This window comes from Bombyx mori, chromosome 6, assembly GCF_030269925.1.
Source record: "Bombyx mori chromosome 6, ASM3026992v2".
Classification (NCBI taxonomy): Eukaryota; Metazoa; Arthropoda; class Insecta; order Lepidoptera; family Bombycidae; genus Bombyx; species Bombyx mori.
In genome coordinates this window covers 2200415-2218169 of record NC_085112.1, presented here as the reverse complement: position 1 = coordinate 2218169, position 17755 = coordinate 2200415, and the positions used below count along the sequence as shown (strand labels likewise).

General features: G+C 39.0%; 1 protein-coding gene across 2 annotated transcripts; it reads right to left on the bottom strand.

Annotated features, from left to right (window-relative positions):
• Positions 1–4: 4 nt before the first annotated feature.
• LOC101738840 (DNA replication licensing factor Mcm3) lies at positions 5–13721 on the bottom strand. 2 transcript variants are annotated; one of them, XM_004925205.4, is made up of 14 exons: positions 13328–13721; positions 12711–12988; positions 11982–12156; positions 11083–11321; positions 10290–10529; positions 9223–9387; positions 7890–8088; positions 7281–7429; positions 5938–6028; positions 5356–5571; positions 4218–4358; positions 3145–3252; positions 1431–1561; positions 5–407 (listed from the first exon to the last, which is right to left on the bottom strand). In XM_004925205.4, the coding sequence occupies exons 1-14, from the start codon at positions 13397–13399 to the stop codon at positions 206–208; spliced, it is 2406 nt and encodes an 801-aa protein (XP_004925262.1). In that variant the 5' UTR covers positions 13400–13721; the 3' UTR covers positions 5–205. The 2 variants fall into 2 exon arrangements, with proteins under 2 accessions (XP_004925262.1, XP_062524934.1); XM_062668950.1 differs by having other exon boundaries at positions 7890–8052; positions 9328–9387.
• Positions 13722–17755: the final 4034 nt, after the last annotated feature.

Sequence of the window (17755 nt, the reverse complement as noted above, 5' to 3'; positions counted from 1 at the left end):
AAAATATGTATCAAATCATTTAATTGAACTTAAACATAGTTTGAACATGTGATTATTGGTAGATTCAAATATAATCAAGGCACTGAGCAAGGCATCTTTATGTCTTAACAATATCATTTAACATGATTCAGATTCAAGCACTGGAAATGATCATCAATGATCATCAACACAGTAAGACGTGTTGTAATTTAGCATGTACTTCCTTCTATATTAAGAAAACCATGTCATCGGCCATCATAACTTGGTTGTCACTGGTCATGGAATCCAATGCCGCTTGGACCTCGGCCGAGTCGAAGATCTCGTGGGAGTATTTCTCGTCGAGATGTTTCGTAATGCGACTGAGGGGAAGCGAGTTAGCGCGCTCCGACTTGAACAGCTCGTGTAGGGCTGACTTGAACTGGGCTAGCCTGTAACAAATAGAGAGTGTTGCAGCGTCAAAAATCTTTTTTTTTTAGTGTGAAAAATTGATGAGAGTGAAATTTTACGATGCGCGCGCACCGTGACACAAAATTAACAAAATAAATTTGCCCACTGAATCGCTCATTACAATACGACCGACGTAACTTGGCGAGTCTGAATATAGCCGCAGGTGAACTTTCCGAACCGTACCGAGAATTACCGAATTTATACGATGTCAAGAAAAGGGATGTCCAATATGCGTGTTTGAGGATGTTTGATTTTTTTTTAAATTAATTAAAATTTAAATAAAAAAAAATGAAATAAATTTAATAAAAAGTACATAAGTACACGCACCCTTTTTTTATCGCCCTTGTAGGCAGACGAGCATACGACCTGATGGTGAGTGGTTACCGTCGCCCATGGACTTCAGCAATGCCAGGGGCAGAGCCAAGCCGCTGCCTACCGCTTAATACTCTCCACAAGCCTCGTTTGAAGAAAGACATGTCATAGCGCTCGGGAAACACCGTGGAGGGGAGCTCATTCCATAGCCGGATGGTACGTGGCAAAAAAGACCTCTGGAAACGCACTGTGGATGACCGCAGTGGCTCCAGGTAGTTTGGATGAACTCTACTACGGTGGCGGGCGGTGCGATGGTAAAAACGAGAAGCCAAAACTAGCTCGTGTGTGGTGAGTTAAGTTTGAACAATTTTTACTGGTAGTAGCACCCCTTGTGAGTCCGTGCGGTTAGGTACCACCACCCTGCCTCTTTCTGCCGTGAAGCATTAATGCGTTTCGGTTTGAGGGGTGGGGCAGCCGTTGTAACTATATTCGAGACTTTAGAACTTATATCTCATAGTGGGTGGCGTATTTACGTTGTAGATGTCTATGGGCTCCAGTAACCACTTAACATCAGGTGGGCTGTGAGCTCGTCCACCCATGTAAGCAATAAAAAAAAGATATGGCCGCTATAAAATGACACACCAGGGAGATTGCTCCCTTACCCTGCCGACCAATCTCCTACACCTCCTCACCTGGCAGGTAGAATAGTCTTCTTGGAACTGGATGTGTGCGGCTCCGGTTCTGGTTGAGAAGACCTCGCTGCCCGTAGCACCGGCTCCATTTCTTCATCCGACGAAAACTCGTATGGATCTTGACCTTCTTGCTATAAAAATATGACAATTTAATTTCAACTTTGTTTATTAAGCAATACGACTCAGTATGAAGCTGTCAGCGGCGTTCACACAACGCGTTAATTCTGGCTCATAATACAACCAGTAAAACATAAGTTTTTTGTTTAAGTAAAACTTCTTTACATACACTTGACTTGAGGAGTAAGCTGGCAAATTCGTGACGAAAGCGTTACGAAAACTGTGATCGGGCGAGGCAAACAGAAGTTGAGAGGAAGATACAAGTTAGTGAAGATAGAAAGAGAGAGAGAGTTATGTTTCGTTTATTACCTACTGTAGGGACAACAGAGAGGTGCCAGCATACATTTTCTTTCTCTCTTCCTCTCAAGTTTATTCAAATTCTTTTCTCATTCAATAATATTAATTTATCAATGAAAACCTATAATAAATATTATCATTATTGTCGTCCATAATTATTATAAAATATTTTTCGTGTATCTCAGGAATGTGGACAAGATAGGACTATTATAACAAATTACATTATTATTTTAGCAACGTTTCGGTCTTTTATTAGACCTTCATCAGGCATCTGAAAATTACACATAATTGATAACCTACAATACAAAAAACAACAATTGTCCAAACTACCATATTTACCATAATATGAATTTAAATAATCCCTATCATACACTGCACAATTGTCTCAGACATCAGAGACTAATACAAATCTACAAAGCCACTAAATTATTTAATTACTATTTTTTGATTCCGGCAATTAGCAATTTTATGTGTCGTGTTGGCTTTGTTTGTGTAAATATGGTAGTTTGGACAATTGTTGTTTTTTGTATTGTAGGTTATCAATTATGTGTAATTTTCAGATGCCTGATGAAGGTCTAATAAAAGACCGAAACGTTGCTAAAATAATAATGTAATTTGTTATAATAGTCCTATCTTGTCCACATTCCTGAGATACACGAAAAATACCTATAATAAATTTGAATATTTGTAGAAAATTAATAAATGTACGTGTACTATAGTTTTGTGGTCTAAAGCACGCTCGTTTTTTTTATAACACTGTTATTTTTTATCACGAAAGTTCTTGATGAACATGTGCAAGGTACACAAGTACATATTTATGTTAAACTAGCTGACCCGGCAGACTTCGTAGTGCCTCAATCGATAAATAAAAAAACCTAAACTTTTGCATAAAATAAACTTAAAACAAACAAAAGGAATCCGTCCGACGGGGGACACATCAAAGGGAAAACAAAATTATTATATTTATTTAATGCCGAGCATTTTCATATTTTTCTACCTTTTAAACCTTCTCTGGACTTCCACAAATAATTCAAAACCAAAATTAGCCAAATTGGCCCAGCCGTTCTCGAGTTTTAGCGAGACTAACGAACAGCAATTCATTTATATATATATATATAGATAATGGCACCTACAGTTGGATTTATCATAGTATGGCATAGTGGCCCCACCCAACCTTACCCAAAAACCTACACACGCTTCACGTTATATTCTTTAGTAAGTATAGCCTGAAAGGCGGATTGTCATTTTAGATCTATACAACATTTTGGATTTAGGCAATATTCTGTAGTGATTGACTCACAGTTTTCCTAGTGCGCTTGGGTCGCGGTTGGGCAGGCTCGGTGTCAGAGGCTGCGTCCTCGTTCTCAGTGGATGCCCGGCGCTTGCGACCTTTCTCCTTTGTTAACACCTACGCAAAATTAATACAAATCGAAACAGTTACATATTCAGTTTTTTTTCCTACCTAAGCTGAGAGCCTTGCGAGGCTATATCAGCGGAGCCTTAACTAGTAGGTGAGCTCACGGGGCTCAAACCTGACGACGTTGCTAACACGAACCCTAGCAAGAGCCATGCTTCGCAGAATCTACCACCGGATCGGAAACGCGACCCACTGAGAAGATCCGGCGAGAAACTCAGTGGGCTGTGTCTGAGGGTTAATTTACTCGCTGAGCCCTTCGTCGCAAGTGACGGGTTCGACGAGAACGATGACCAGATATTCAGTCTATTTTATCCCCAATATGGTTGAGTAACAATTATTTATCACGAGTTGACAACAGCAAACTAAACTGCTGAATAACCTGTATTAAACAAAATCAGCTGATGTACAGGGTCAACAACCTTTGACCTCTTGTGACAAACGAAATGAGATTTAATAAAATCGAGAAGAATCAAAATCGATTCTCACGACCCTGCATATTCATTCAGCTAATCAAATGCACTCAAATAAAACAAATATCTAATACAATTGTCATATAAAAGTATACTAAAGAATTCGATTTAAATAGTAGATGCGTAAGAATTACAATAATTATTAAAATGAAAAAGGTTAAGTGTTTTGTATGTAATACACATTTCATTTTATAAAGTATTTTTTATTCTGAGACAAATTACACGTTATTTGGTCCCAAACAGGATTCAATACGAGTTTCAATATAAAATTATATATATTAAACACCCAGACACAAAAAAACAAACAATACAAATGTTTGCCCGATGCATGTGTGATGAATTCTGGGAACCGAACCCAGGGCCCTCGGTTCTGCTACCAGGAGCACTAACCATTGCTTGGTGATTATTGTAAAGTATGACTACAGTTCCAGCTACGCAAGTGGTTTGTTTAACTCGGTGTTATTACAATGTGAGTATCGAACATACCTTCTTAAAGTAAGCAAACTGCACTAGCTGTATGGCAGCCAACGCGTCGTCGTGCGTGACTTGGAAGCTGAGGCGGCACTTGGCGTGCGCAGTCGACAGCCGGATGAGCGTCTCCAGCGTGCGGGCGGTCACCGGTTGCGTCTGCAAATAGTCAAGAGGAATATCACATCACGAGGGATACTTAAAGGCCCACAAAGGGAAGTAACAATGCTCTGCTTGTCTTTTAACAAAGTTATACGTTCTATTAGAAGTTCTGCGAGATGTCACAGAATAAAAGGGAGTATTTTATACGTCCACTAGGTGACCCGGCAAACGTTGTTTTCCCATATATAAGATTTCTAGAAAATTTCTAGTGTAGAAAAAAAATATAACTTATTGTAAGTGTGTAAGAATGTGGTAAATGAGTGAAAGAAGCGTGTAACGCTGTGAACGATGGGGAATATAAAAATAACAAAACCTCATTCAACCACATACATAATGCCACATTATAACAAAAAAAAATTAAAAAAAAAATTTTAGGGTTGGACAACCCTTATCACTTAGGGGTATGAAAAATAGACAGTAGCCGATTCTCAGACCTACTGAACATGCATATAAAATTTCATAGAAATCGGTCAGTAGTATGGTAACTAACATTGTGACACGAGAATTTTATATATAAGTTTGCATCCAATACGTACATAACACAGGCTAATAAATTAAAATGTTCCTGGCCTGTGAATAAGACGCCGGTGTACTCGCTCCGAGCGATGCAATCGTGCCGGTGTTCAAACCCCACAGGCAGGTGCACATTTTTCTTATAAAATACGTACTTAATACAGATTCAGATGACATTTCATGATGAAGATCGTGAAATAAAAATGAAACTCGCAATTTTTTTATTTGCATAATTGCATAGCTGGTGGTTCCGGCTTCGTCAGGCCCACCACAGGTGAGTACCACCACTCTCTCTATACTTGTCGCAAAGTAGTAATCTGTTTGAGGTTTAACCGTGACACAACCTTTTTACTATATATTTAAGATTTTAATCCTCATTTCTCAAGGTGGGTAGCGACATTGAGATTCAAGTATGTATAGGTTCCGGCAAAGCAATTATTTATGCAATAAAAACAAAATAAAAATGGATGTAATAACTCACTCTTGCCATGTCGCTATCCATCATGTCCTGGTTCCTCAGCCGGGCGTACTCATCGGCGATGACGTCACACGCCTCCTGACTCAGTTTCGGCTTCATGAGTCGAGCCAGGTCTATGTACTTCCGCATGAACTTGGTGCTAAAGATCTGATCTTTCTTGCTGCGAGTGTTGCCGTGGAGCAGAGGATCGTATTTCTCGTAAATGGATTCGGCTGTATCCTTGGAAGACAAATATGGAACATGGATTATTTCAGGGTTTTACAATATATATGTATATATTTATGTAGTTTTATTTTTGTCCAATTCGTATAGGGAAGAAAAACCGCTTGGGTTAACGTTTACCAAGGCAACTATATAGTAGTTTTTTTCTATTAAAACTAACTACTGGAAAGTGTTGTGGTTGATAATACATATAGATAGATAATTCATGAGTAATTATGCAGCATCATCTGGCCCTAAACTTGGATCCCCTGCACTGTAAGAACCAACAATACAATAATGCAGGTTTTATCAGACACTTTCATTCAAAATTAATTGGAACAAATGCCGTGGTTGAAAATAATTATACACCTTGCAAATACATACATCAACTTCATCATTGTCAGGGTTCTCGGTGGAAAGCATTTCGACTAGTGATCCCATCGGTAATACTTCTCCGTCTTGTTCCTTTGGATTTCTATGCAACAATAATAAAAAAATGAGTATTAAAACAAATGTATGAGGCTTCTTTGTGCTTCTGAGATTAATATTCAATCGCACACAAACTATAACCTTGGAGAAAATACCTTCTGCTTTAGAAAAGAAAATTTTAAAACCATCTATAGAGAGACAAAGTCATCGTGGTCTGAAGGATAAGACTCGCGGTTCATATCGAGCGATACGACTATCCAGTGTTCGAATCCCGCAGGCGGGGTACCAATTTTTTCTTCTTCTTATTCTTAGTTTACACACATTCACGAAAATTTTTATATAAACTAATAACCTCATGTAATAAATACAGACTTGTAAAAATTGTAATTTAATGAAATAATTAAGACGGGTATCAAGATGGGTAGCGGCATCCAGTTTGCGATGCGTATAAACTCCGTTAGAGTTAAAAATAAGGCTGGTCGTGAAATATTTAAATGGATTCACCGGTTTACCAAAAAAGGGGTAGCATAATGTGGAAATGAGATGGTCGCTCTAAAGCTTTTCATGTTATTAGATACATTAAATTTATTATTTGTTTGTATTTATAATAACAATTGATTGATTAAAGTATTTTTAAGAGAACAAAGAACATAAAATGAGCACGATGAGTTTGTTTCAACACTTCTTCTCGGAACAATCAATAAGTATGTTTTAATGCCATTTAAGCTAAGCATATAAATAGGCAAAGATAAAACAATTAATCATTTCTCAAAGAGCAATTGAGCGGATGGAGAAGTATGAAATTTCGCACACTTACAGAGAATATAGAGGAGTGCAGAATGTGAATATTATTTTAAATAACACTACCATGTATTCGACATACACAACATATATATACTCCTTGTTTATTGTCAAACTTTTGTTATTGTTTAAAGACTGTGGTCAAATTGAGAATAGATTAATATTATTTATATTTATTAATATTTGTCTTTAGTGGAGCCTTGACCAAATCTGTGGTTATAGAATTAAAGTCTTTGACAATAGAACCATAATAATGTTTAAACTTATAATTTCAATTAATAATTATCGTTGAATTTCGATTACTGCGGGGAACACTAGTTCATAAAAAAACATGTAATTTTTCCTTGAATAAGTTACAGCAAGGGGCATGCAGCATTATACACAAAATGAATCTAAATCATGAGGTCTCATATTATGGTCAAATTTTAATGATTGGGCAACAGTATCGACCGTCGGCTGCTCACGAGAGAACGGTATGTATGGAGACGCATACTGACCTATATCTGTGCATCCTAAGAACGTGTTCAGAGATCATATTATCTTGGTCGGCGTCGGCGATGTCCAGCATCACAAATAGCAAGTCGAAACGCGACAACAACGAGTCTTGCAGGCCGATGTTCTCCATGGGCGTTTTGTACTGATCATACTGGAAAATAAATTTGAAGAATTATCGATACGATAAAATATTGTTATTTTAGGGTTACATAAGCTCGTAAATGTATATATGTAAGGAATTTGTGTATGTATATGTATGTATGTGTGTTTATGTGTATATGCGTTATATATCAATAGATTGGTACACCGCGTGAAATTCGTTTCCAAATGATTCTTTTCCACCTGATAGTTGTCTGGAAGAGATCTTTCTTATCGATACGACCGAAAATTGTACTATTTTTTTTGTATTTAATGTTTGCATTGTTTTTTTGTTGGTGTACAAGAATGCTCTCTCTCTCTCTATCTCTCTTTATCTATCTCTCTCTCTCTCTCTCGTATTTATTTTACACCATCCTATAATCCTATGATCGTGCTAGTTCTACTAATGATAAATGCTACCACCGATACGTTGTCATAGAGTGGGAGGCCGTATGTCTGTGGGGTCAGCATACCCTGCCGAGCACGGGGTTGGCGGCGGCCAGCACGGAGCAGCGCGCGTTGAGCGAGGCGTGCACGCCGGCCTTGGCGATGGTGACGCGGCCCTGCTCCATGACCTCGTGGATGGCGGTGCGGTCGATGTCCGACATCTTGTCGAACTCGTCGATGCACACCACGCCGCGGTCCGCCAGCACCATCGCGCCCGCTTCCAGCCTGCAACATAGCATGAGATTCCGTCGCTGATAACTCTATTCTGACCACAAAGCGATCTGGTGTCAGGGACCGGCTCTTTGACTTTTTGGCGGGAACGCGAGGAGTGAAGTTGTATGATTTGTTTTATTTTTGTCTATTTAGTGTTTCTTCAGGTTTAAATGTGTAATAACGGTGGTTTATTAAGTGTTTAGTATCTGTGAAAGTGCACAAATGTGGGAAAATGAAACAAAGCCGCTGGACGTAATTTCTCGGGATCCTCCAAAAAGCGCACTGAAAAAATCTCAGTAAATGACCACCATTTTACTGAAATTATATTTCATCCCATATCATCTCATCTCATTTCATTTAATTTCATCCCAGTTGACTATCGTCTCAAATTAATCATCTCCATTTCATTTCATATTATCATTTTTCATAAAAATAAGAATATAAATTAAAATAAGACATGACTTAAAGGTCTTAGTTACCAGGTCATAAAATCCTTTAAAAAAAATCTTTGATAAATACACCGATAATTTAAATACATGATAGATGATTTATTTATTTTGTACGACACATCTGATACAACTGGAATGGTTTATATCTATTACTTATTGATCTTACCTTTAAGAGGGTCACAATCCAAAATAGTTGATGGTGACTGGAAAGGTAGATGGTAAACGTCCCAGAGGACGCAGTCCGACGAGATGGTCGGACCAAATACAATCTTCTCTAAACATCAACTTCCACAATACCCTTCATGAAGCTAAGGATCCCAGCACATGGAGGGAAATCGTACGGGAGAAGCGGATGCAGCGGGGAAGTCACGACCCTCAGTAATAAAGAAAACGATGCGAGGAGGGAGGTCTTAACGTTCCAACAACCGAACACATGAGAACATGCTTCGTAAATGTGTCACCCATCTTGAGATATAAATTCTAAGGTCTTAATATAGTTACAACGGCTGCCACACCCTTCAAATCGAAACGCATTACTGAAACATTAAATTTGTTGAATACGTATTTCATTAGAAAAATTGGTACCCGCCTGCGGGATTCGAACACCGGTGCATCGCTCAACACGAATGCACCGGACGTCTTATCCTTTAGGCCACGACGACTTAAAAATATAGTATCGTTATGTGTCTGTGCCCACCTCCGGTCGCCTGTCTCCGGGTCCGTGGTGACGGCAGCCGTGAGCCCGACGCCGGACGAGCCGCGGCCGGTGGTGGTGATGGCGCGCGGCGCGGTCTGCACCACGTAGCGGAGCAGCTGGGACTTCGCCACTGATGGGTCGCCGATTAGCAGAACGTTGATGTCTCTGTAAACGAAAAACAACCGTAATGTTTTAGTACTAAATGACAGCTTTTAATTTGTGGCGGTAGCCATCATACAACACAAGATATTTGACAGATGCGTAAATCTGGCTTGCGACATTCTCAAGATAAGCTCGCATATATACAAGATCCAAACAACAAGATCTTCTTTTTGTCGGTATAACTACAAATTAAATATAAGAAGGCACACGAAACCGACCTCCAAGTGGAATGTACCACGCAGAACGCAATCAAAAACAATGGCGTATCCAACAAGCTTGCAAAATACAAAATAAGACAAGGTACGGTTTCATTTTGTAATTTGGGGATCTCTTCCCAAAGTACATGTAGAATCCGATCTTTAAGGAAACTGCATTTTACTATTTAATTCATAATGTCACCCATGATCCTACTTTTCCAAGCTTTCTTCTCGTACTCTTTAAGGTGATTAATCAGTTTTATGTGATTATTTAAGATTTTTTTATTACGATGATTTAAGATTATTTTAAGAGGAAGGAACAATAGGGATTGCATTTTCATCTATTGAATTTGTTATTTTATTAATTGTCCAAACAAATAGACAAAGTAGTGATAAAGTAACAAAATGGCAGTAACACTTCGAAGTATAACAAAGTCCTCGTTATACTTTGCAACATTCTCCCGTAAGTAAGAATTAACTAGTGAAATCGAGGTTTCTCCTTTACAAAAATGCTAACTACTAATACTCATTTATGAAGTAATTAATACAGAACTACCATACTTTAATAGTCCTATGACTAAAACCTTCTCTGAACTGCCAATGGCTGATCACAATTGCAACTCATTCTGATTTAAAAACATGCAAACATATAGGTCACAAGCAAACAAATTCATCCTTTTGTATTCAAACCCACCAATACATACTCACCCTCGCAATCTTGTACCATTTGGCAGTACCTTCTCCATGCCTCCAAGCAATAAGCACAAAATAGCTTTCTTGATATAATCATGACCATGGATTGACGGAGCTAAAGATTTGCTCATAAGTTCAAACATATCAACATTCTTTCTCTTTGCGAGTCTTTTACAGATCTTAACATCTTCCCTGTTTATTGACATGTTCATATTCTTGTTGATTTGTGTTATATTGTTAGCTATAAGGATTGTTCTGAAAAAATATAACATTACTTTAAATTGAATCCTCTATGGACTGGGGTAAATAGACAAATGTAAAATATGAATTCAGTATGTAATATTCAGGAATAAGTATATAATAATGGTTTTAAATGAAGGTACTATTGTTTTATTATTTTGTTTAGTGAATTATAAATTTAAGAAAACATGCTGGTTACCCAAGATGGTTCAGTGTCAATAGCAATCCTTTTTATTAAAAGAAGAACAAATACTTTCTTGAATACCCACACTGTCGGTACCTTTGTGTGTAAAGGACTTTGAGCACTATATACTGGAGTGGTCCTTTAAAATGTACAGCACCAGACACATATTGATGACAATTCAAAAGAAACAAAACCTAATTAAATTCTTATAATGATCCTTTTCAAATGTATATTTCATAGCGGAAGGTAGCGGCTTGGCTCTGCCCCTGGCATTGCTGAAGTCCATGGGCGACGGTAACCACTCACCATCAGGTGGGCCGTATGCTCGTCTGCCTACAAAGGCAATAAAAAAAATGTATATCAAAAGGTAACTTCTCTTCATACCTGAATGTTCCAGCAGTAAAGCTTCCCTGCTTATTGGGCAGGCATCTATAGTTCCCTACAATCTGCACCCGGTCTCCTGGTTTACATTTGTCTACTAGATCATCATCACATATAATATCTACACTTCTTGGCAGTTGCCCAGCTGGTGCCCGTTCGGGCATCTCTTGAACGGTAAGGGTCTGATGATCTTTGTACCGCGAAAGTCCATATTCAGTTTCTAGAGGATTGCCTTCATCATCCTATGAACATACGAGTTACACTATAAATGTTACTCATAAACTTCAGACACAAATGGCAAAATATCACCAACCTGTCTATTTTTACTATGACACAGTTTGAAAGGTGGACCGGACCACACAGCTATTCTACTATTAAACTGAGATTTAGAGCTCATGGCTCAAGGTAGGTGATGATATTTTGTTGATGTCTATGGGCTCCAGGTTAAATCCAGGTGGGCTGTGAGTTTGTCCACCCATTTAAGATATAAAAAGTTAAATTTTTTTGACTACAATTATAGAAGTGCTAATGTATCTATAAATCGTAAGATAACTTTAAAATTAGTAACTTATTATGTCATCCAATATAGCAAAAGAATCAGTTAAAATTATGCTTATCTTTACCTATTTTGAAAACATTTAAAATAAGTTTAGTTCACAGATTCTGATCATAATGTGTCGTGAAAATAAGTAGTCGAAGTAGCAAAATAAATAACAAATGTGTAGTAGCTGTCTACGACAACTGGCAAAATACAGAGAAAATACCACATTGTGCTGAAGTAGTCTACTACTTCAGCACAGAGTAGAAGGTTTTTTTAGAAGGTAGTCTAATGAGATCTTTATATTTCACTAACAATTTCTTGTTATTCTATTCTAATTTTAATTAATGACTAAACTATGGACCTTAGTAGGGTATACAGCAGAGGTGGGAAATGCTTCAAATGAAGTTAGATCGGTATATTTCCTTTCCATCACTTTTTTGGTAACTGGACAATAATGTACACTTCTGACCACCTTAGGACGAACCAATGATACTCTAGTCACTATGCCTTCCACACAGATTAGATTTCCGAGGTACCTGGAAATATTACAACAATTAGATAAGTGTGAGAAAAACAAATAATATTCTCAATCAATTCTAATCTGACTAATATCTAAAGCACAATACATTGTAACTTATCCTGAATCTTTCTTTTATGCAATTTTTTGTAAATAAATCTAGACTCATTTTGTACGTTTGAGCTTATTCAGCTACTTTAGACCTCTGTTTTTGTATATGATCATAAAAAAAACGCTTACAGCTCAAATATTTATGGAAGATTGTAAATTTTCAGTAGTATTCAGCAGTAAATTTCTTGTTCCATCTCCACATGTATAGTATGCACTGAATCTTAAAACTATATAATTATGAAATATTTTTTTCATTGAATCTAGTACTTTTATATATATTCAAACAGATTAATTTTGCACACAGAAAACAAACAAAAATAAATTTTAGGTGAACCCATCACATATCATAAAACAAACTTAGTTTTAACCTTACAAGCTCGTTAATTATAGCACATCTTAAAATTAAAATGACATAATTCAGCAGTAGAACTTTAATAAGCATGTTTATAAGTAATAACCCACCTAGATGTCAAACTTCGGGGTGTAACATGTTTGTTACCAAAACTTCCTGAGAATGCCACAAAAAACTCCTCTTGAATTTTAGCATATGTAGGGTCTATCGAAGACACATATTCTTTTAAAGCCTTTTGGAATGCTATCTGTTCTTCAAAGGCATTCTCTAGTAAATTCTTGGCACGTTCAGGACTTTTACGCCTTAAGTCATTGATGCTGACTAAGAGGCGCTTTGATTTATCTTCTATCATCTGTTTCACTTTTTCCATATAAATTTCTTGATCTTCCTGGACATTTAAAATTAATTTATATATTAACAAATTACAGAGAAGCTGTCAACGTGTCGTAAATTGATTATGATAACTTAGCAATATTGAAATCCACAAAAAATATAAAACAAGAAACGGAAAAAAATAGAATAAATCAGTTTCTTCTATAATTTCAAAGCACTTCACTTATGATTATTTAAAATCATATCTATAAAGATGAGTGCCTCCATTTTTAATGGGACAGGAGGTTGAAATACTTCATTATTTTATTTCAGATATTAAAACTTATTGTAACCAGAAAAAAATTTAAAGCTTTCATTTACTTCAATACCTAATATCAAAAAATAATTAACTCACACCATCGTCAAGAAATTCGAGGTACTCCCTTTGTAAGTCTCTCAAACGTTGATCGAAATCACCTTCCTCCATATTGAACTTAGCTTTAAAAATTGTTATATTTTGTTTCAGTTGTTTTAACACTTAAAGTTAACCAAAATCAAAAAGTCGTTGCGTATTGTTGAATTTATTTTGATTGAGATGAGAGTTGTAGAGTCCAATATTTCTCACGATCACTGCTATGAATAGCGTTAGAATATTATGGTTTATTTCAAACTTTAATAGAAAACTTTAACAATTACACAAATAAAATCTTATCTAAATTATAACTATCACAAAAAGTTAAATCTAAAAAATTTCAGCAGTTGGCGCGATTTCTCGCAAATAGCCAATGCGAACTAGGCTTGTTGAAAAAATATCGATACATCGATATATCGATATAAATTTTTTAAATTATAGTTATTTTTGAGCTTTATTTAATACTTCAATATATATCGATCGATATAAAATTCCAAGTATCGAAAAGGTATAAAAGTCGATATAATAAAACAATGTTTTCAAGACATAGCATAAAAATATAATAATGATAGATGGTAAAAATGACAATGTGTTCGAAGTATATTTCAAATAATGGAATATGGAAAAGAAGGTTACAACATTCCTCCCCATCTACATCTCGTTGATCAGACGGCGGGGTGCCTGTATACGTCGATTACTTCGACGCGCAGCAAATGGCACAGGAGTGGAGACCGGAGCAGGTGAGGAGTATAACTTCGAATGCTGTGAAGGTGAATTTGGAGAAATTTGTACATTTGTAGGTGACTGCGGTGTAGGTAATGGTACTGCTGCTGAATTCTTGTTTTTAGTTAGCCTTTCGTTAATTGTTGTTTCCATTCCAATGTCTGGAGAAGCAGTCGCCGGCAGCATAGAAGAATGCGCCCTTTCATTCCTCGGGGTTTCTGAGGTGGAGGACTCGCGTGGCCTGATGTGATCAGCGTGTCTTCGTTTTTCTAGTCCTCCTGGTGTTGAAACAATATATGAATATTTATGTTTTCGGGATGTAATTACCGCTGGTTCCCATATTTTATCATTGCGTGTTTTAATATATACTTGGTCACTTGGTCGGTAACTCGGTGATGTGGTACGAATGTTTTCTTTTACTTGTAAATACTGCATTAATCTTCTTTTGTCTGGCCGAATGTTGGAAAGTATGCAGTTCAATTGTCGTCCAAACATCATCTCAGCTGGAGATTTACCAGTGGACGAGTGCGGAGTGTTTCTGTATGTAAACAAAAATTCTAATAGTCGGCGCTCGAGATTTGTGTTGTCTACCGATGCCATTCTATTTTTGAATGTTCTGACTAAACGTTGTGCCAGCCCATTTGTCCGAGGATGATATGGAGATGATGTGACATGTAAAATAGATTGTTTTGTGCAATATTCTTTAAATTCATAAGATGTAAATTGAGGTCCATTATCGGATATAATCATTTTTGGTAAGCCAAATGTACAAAATATGTTATCTAATGTAAGACAAAGTGATCTGGTGTTGATGTGTTTCATCGGTCGTATTTCCACCCATTTGGAGAGAGCGTCGCACAATACCAACCAATACGATCCTTCGAACGGTCCAGCAAAGTCGATATGGATTCTCTCCCATACTTCTTCTGGTATGGACCAGGAAAATACAGGAAGTTCAGGATTACAAGGGCGGTTCTGTTGGCATCTGGTACATTTCTTGACAAATAATTCTATGTCTTCGTCAAGGTTAGGCCACCAAACATAGTAACGTGAAAGTGCTTTCATAGCAGAAATGCCAGGATGTCCTCGATGAAGGTATGTAAGAATGGCTTTTCGGAGTGCTGTAGGTATAACGATGCGTCCTTGCCTCACAAGTATCTTATTCTCAACAGATAATTCAGTCCGGTTTCTGTAGAATGGTTTCATTTCTGGATTGTAATCTGATTCTCTCCAGCCGGTTTTTAAATTTTGACAAACTTTTGTGAGTATATGATCCTTTGAAGTTGTTTTCATAAGTAACTGTTCTGATAGATTAAGGTCAGTCATTCGAGTGCTCAAAAGACGTAGATCTATTTTATGTACAAGCCCTTCTGTCTCGGAGGGTTCAGTTTCAGGGTTTGGTAATCTGGAAAGGCAATCAGCTAATGTGTTATTTTCACCTTTCCTGTAGTAAATGTCATATTGATAACTTCCCACTACTAGGGCCCATCTTACCAATCGGTTATTGGCTAGTTTAGGAAGGTTGCGGTGTGCACCCATAATATGTATAAGAGGCTTATGGTCCGTAACTAGATTAAATTTCGTTCCTCTCAAGTACTGATCAAATTTTTTTATACCAAATACTATTGCTAAAGCTTCACGATCAATAACGGAATATTTCATTTCCGCTGGTCGTAGTTTCCTTGAAGCAAAAGCAATTGGTTGTTCTATGTTCGAGTCCTTGTGGAATAATACTGCACCCAATCCCTTGTCGGAAGCGTCACATGCTAAATAAAGGGGACGTTTCTCGTCAAATGCAATTAATGGTTGTGAAGAAGTTATGCATTTCTTTGTATCTTCAAATATTTTTTTTTTTTTCCTACCTAAGCTGATAGCCCTAGCGGCTATTTCAGCGTAGCCTTAACTTTAGTAGGTGAGCTCACGGGGCTCAAACCTGACGATGTTGCTAACACGAACCCTAGCAAGAGTCGTGCTTCGCAGAATCTACCACCGGATCGGAAACGCGACCCACTGAGAAGATCCGGCGAGAAACTCAGTGGGCTGTGTCTGAGAGTTAATTTACTCGTCGAGCCCTTCGTCGCAAGCGACGGGTTCGACGAGAACGGTGACCGGTGCTTGAAGTACCTAAAAGCACCGTTAGTGGATCAGGAGGATCCGAGATGACGTGTTTAGGGCGACGTCGACTGCTTTCCATTCTGTCCGCAGGATCGGGAATGTAGTTACCGGCGGCCACGATGAGAGGGTTCTCGTGTCGTGCCGCTTTATCGAAGTGGCGCATGGACGCCGACTGTAGATACTTACTGATGGACTCTAAGTCCAGGTCGTCATGGAGGTCGACGTTCCTGACGAACCACGGGGCTCCGACGGCTATCCTGCAAAAACGGGATTGAATAATTTGAAAGGATTTTAAGTGTATGCGGGCCGCGTGAGCGAACACTACACTTGCATAGGTCATGACGGGGCGTATGCAAGTTTTGTAGAGTGTCACCTTATTTCTAAGGGACATTTTACTTCGCCTACATATCATCGGGTAGAGACGTCCTAGGATGAAGGCGGCACGATCGCGTACCGTCTTGATGTGGGGGCGGAATGTCATCCTACTGTCGAGGGTGACGCCTAAATATTTGACCTTCGGGGCCCACGGTATGGGCTGGTCGTACATCGTGATTGGGCGAACGGCGGGGGCGGGGTTATTGACGCGCCTAGTCGGGAGAGGGATGCTCAGCGTGGTGTTCGGAGGGCGACCCCTTTTGAAGAGCACCGCTGTGCTTTTCGTGGGGTTAATGTCGATGCGCCACTTCCGGAACCACTGTCCCATGGTGGTAGCTGCGGTCTGAAGTCGTCGATGAAGCAACGCCTTCTTCCTACACGAGTAGTAGATGGCGGTGTCATCGGCGAAGAGCGCCAGATGGGTCTCCGGAGACCGGGGTATATCGTTGATATACAAACTGAATAGTAACGGGGAGAGGGCGGAGCCTTGCGGGACTCCGGCTGTGACGTGACGGGGCCGGGAACGCGTTCCCTCGACTCGATATCGGAACGAACGGTTCGACAAGTAGTCTCGTATGATGAGCACGAGCCTGTCTGGCACTCCCATGTTATACAGTTTGTATATCAAACCGTTGTGCCAGACTTTATCGAACGCCTTCGCTATATCGAAGAAGAGGGCTCCTGTCGGAATGGGTTTCCGCCTGTTCAGCCCTAGTAAGATGTGCTCCGTGAGGCGGTGCACTTGATGGACGCACGAGTGTCTGGCGCGGAATCCAAACTGCTCGTCTATAAGAATTTTATTCGCGGATACGAAGTCCCAGAGGCGTTTACGAAGGAGCCGTTCGTAAAGTTTGCCTATCGCCGGGAGGAGACTGATGGGGCGGTAACTCGCGGTTTCGTTCTTCGGTTTGCCCGGCTTGTGTATGCCGATAACGTCCGCTTCTTTCCACGCCGCGGGAAAGATGCAGTTCGTCATAGCAGCATTTAATATGGTGGCCAACATCGTTATCAGTTGGGCTGGTAACAGTTTAAGCGCGCGGTTGCGGATGCCGTCGGAGCCGGGAGCTTTCCGTGGTTGTAGGCTATCGATCGCCTCCTTGACCTCGGAAGTGGTAATGGGGGGTAACGCGTCCGAGGGCGGCAGGGAAGCTCTGCGCTCGACCTCCCTGTCGACGAACTCGGTGTGTTCGGGGTCCGCGTGTTGAGTGCTGGTGGTGC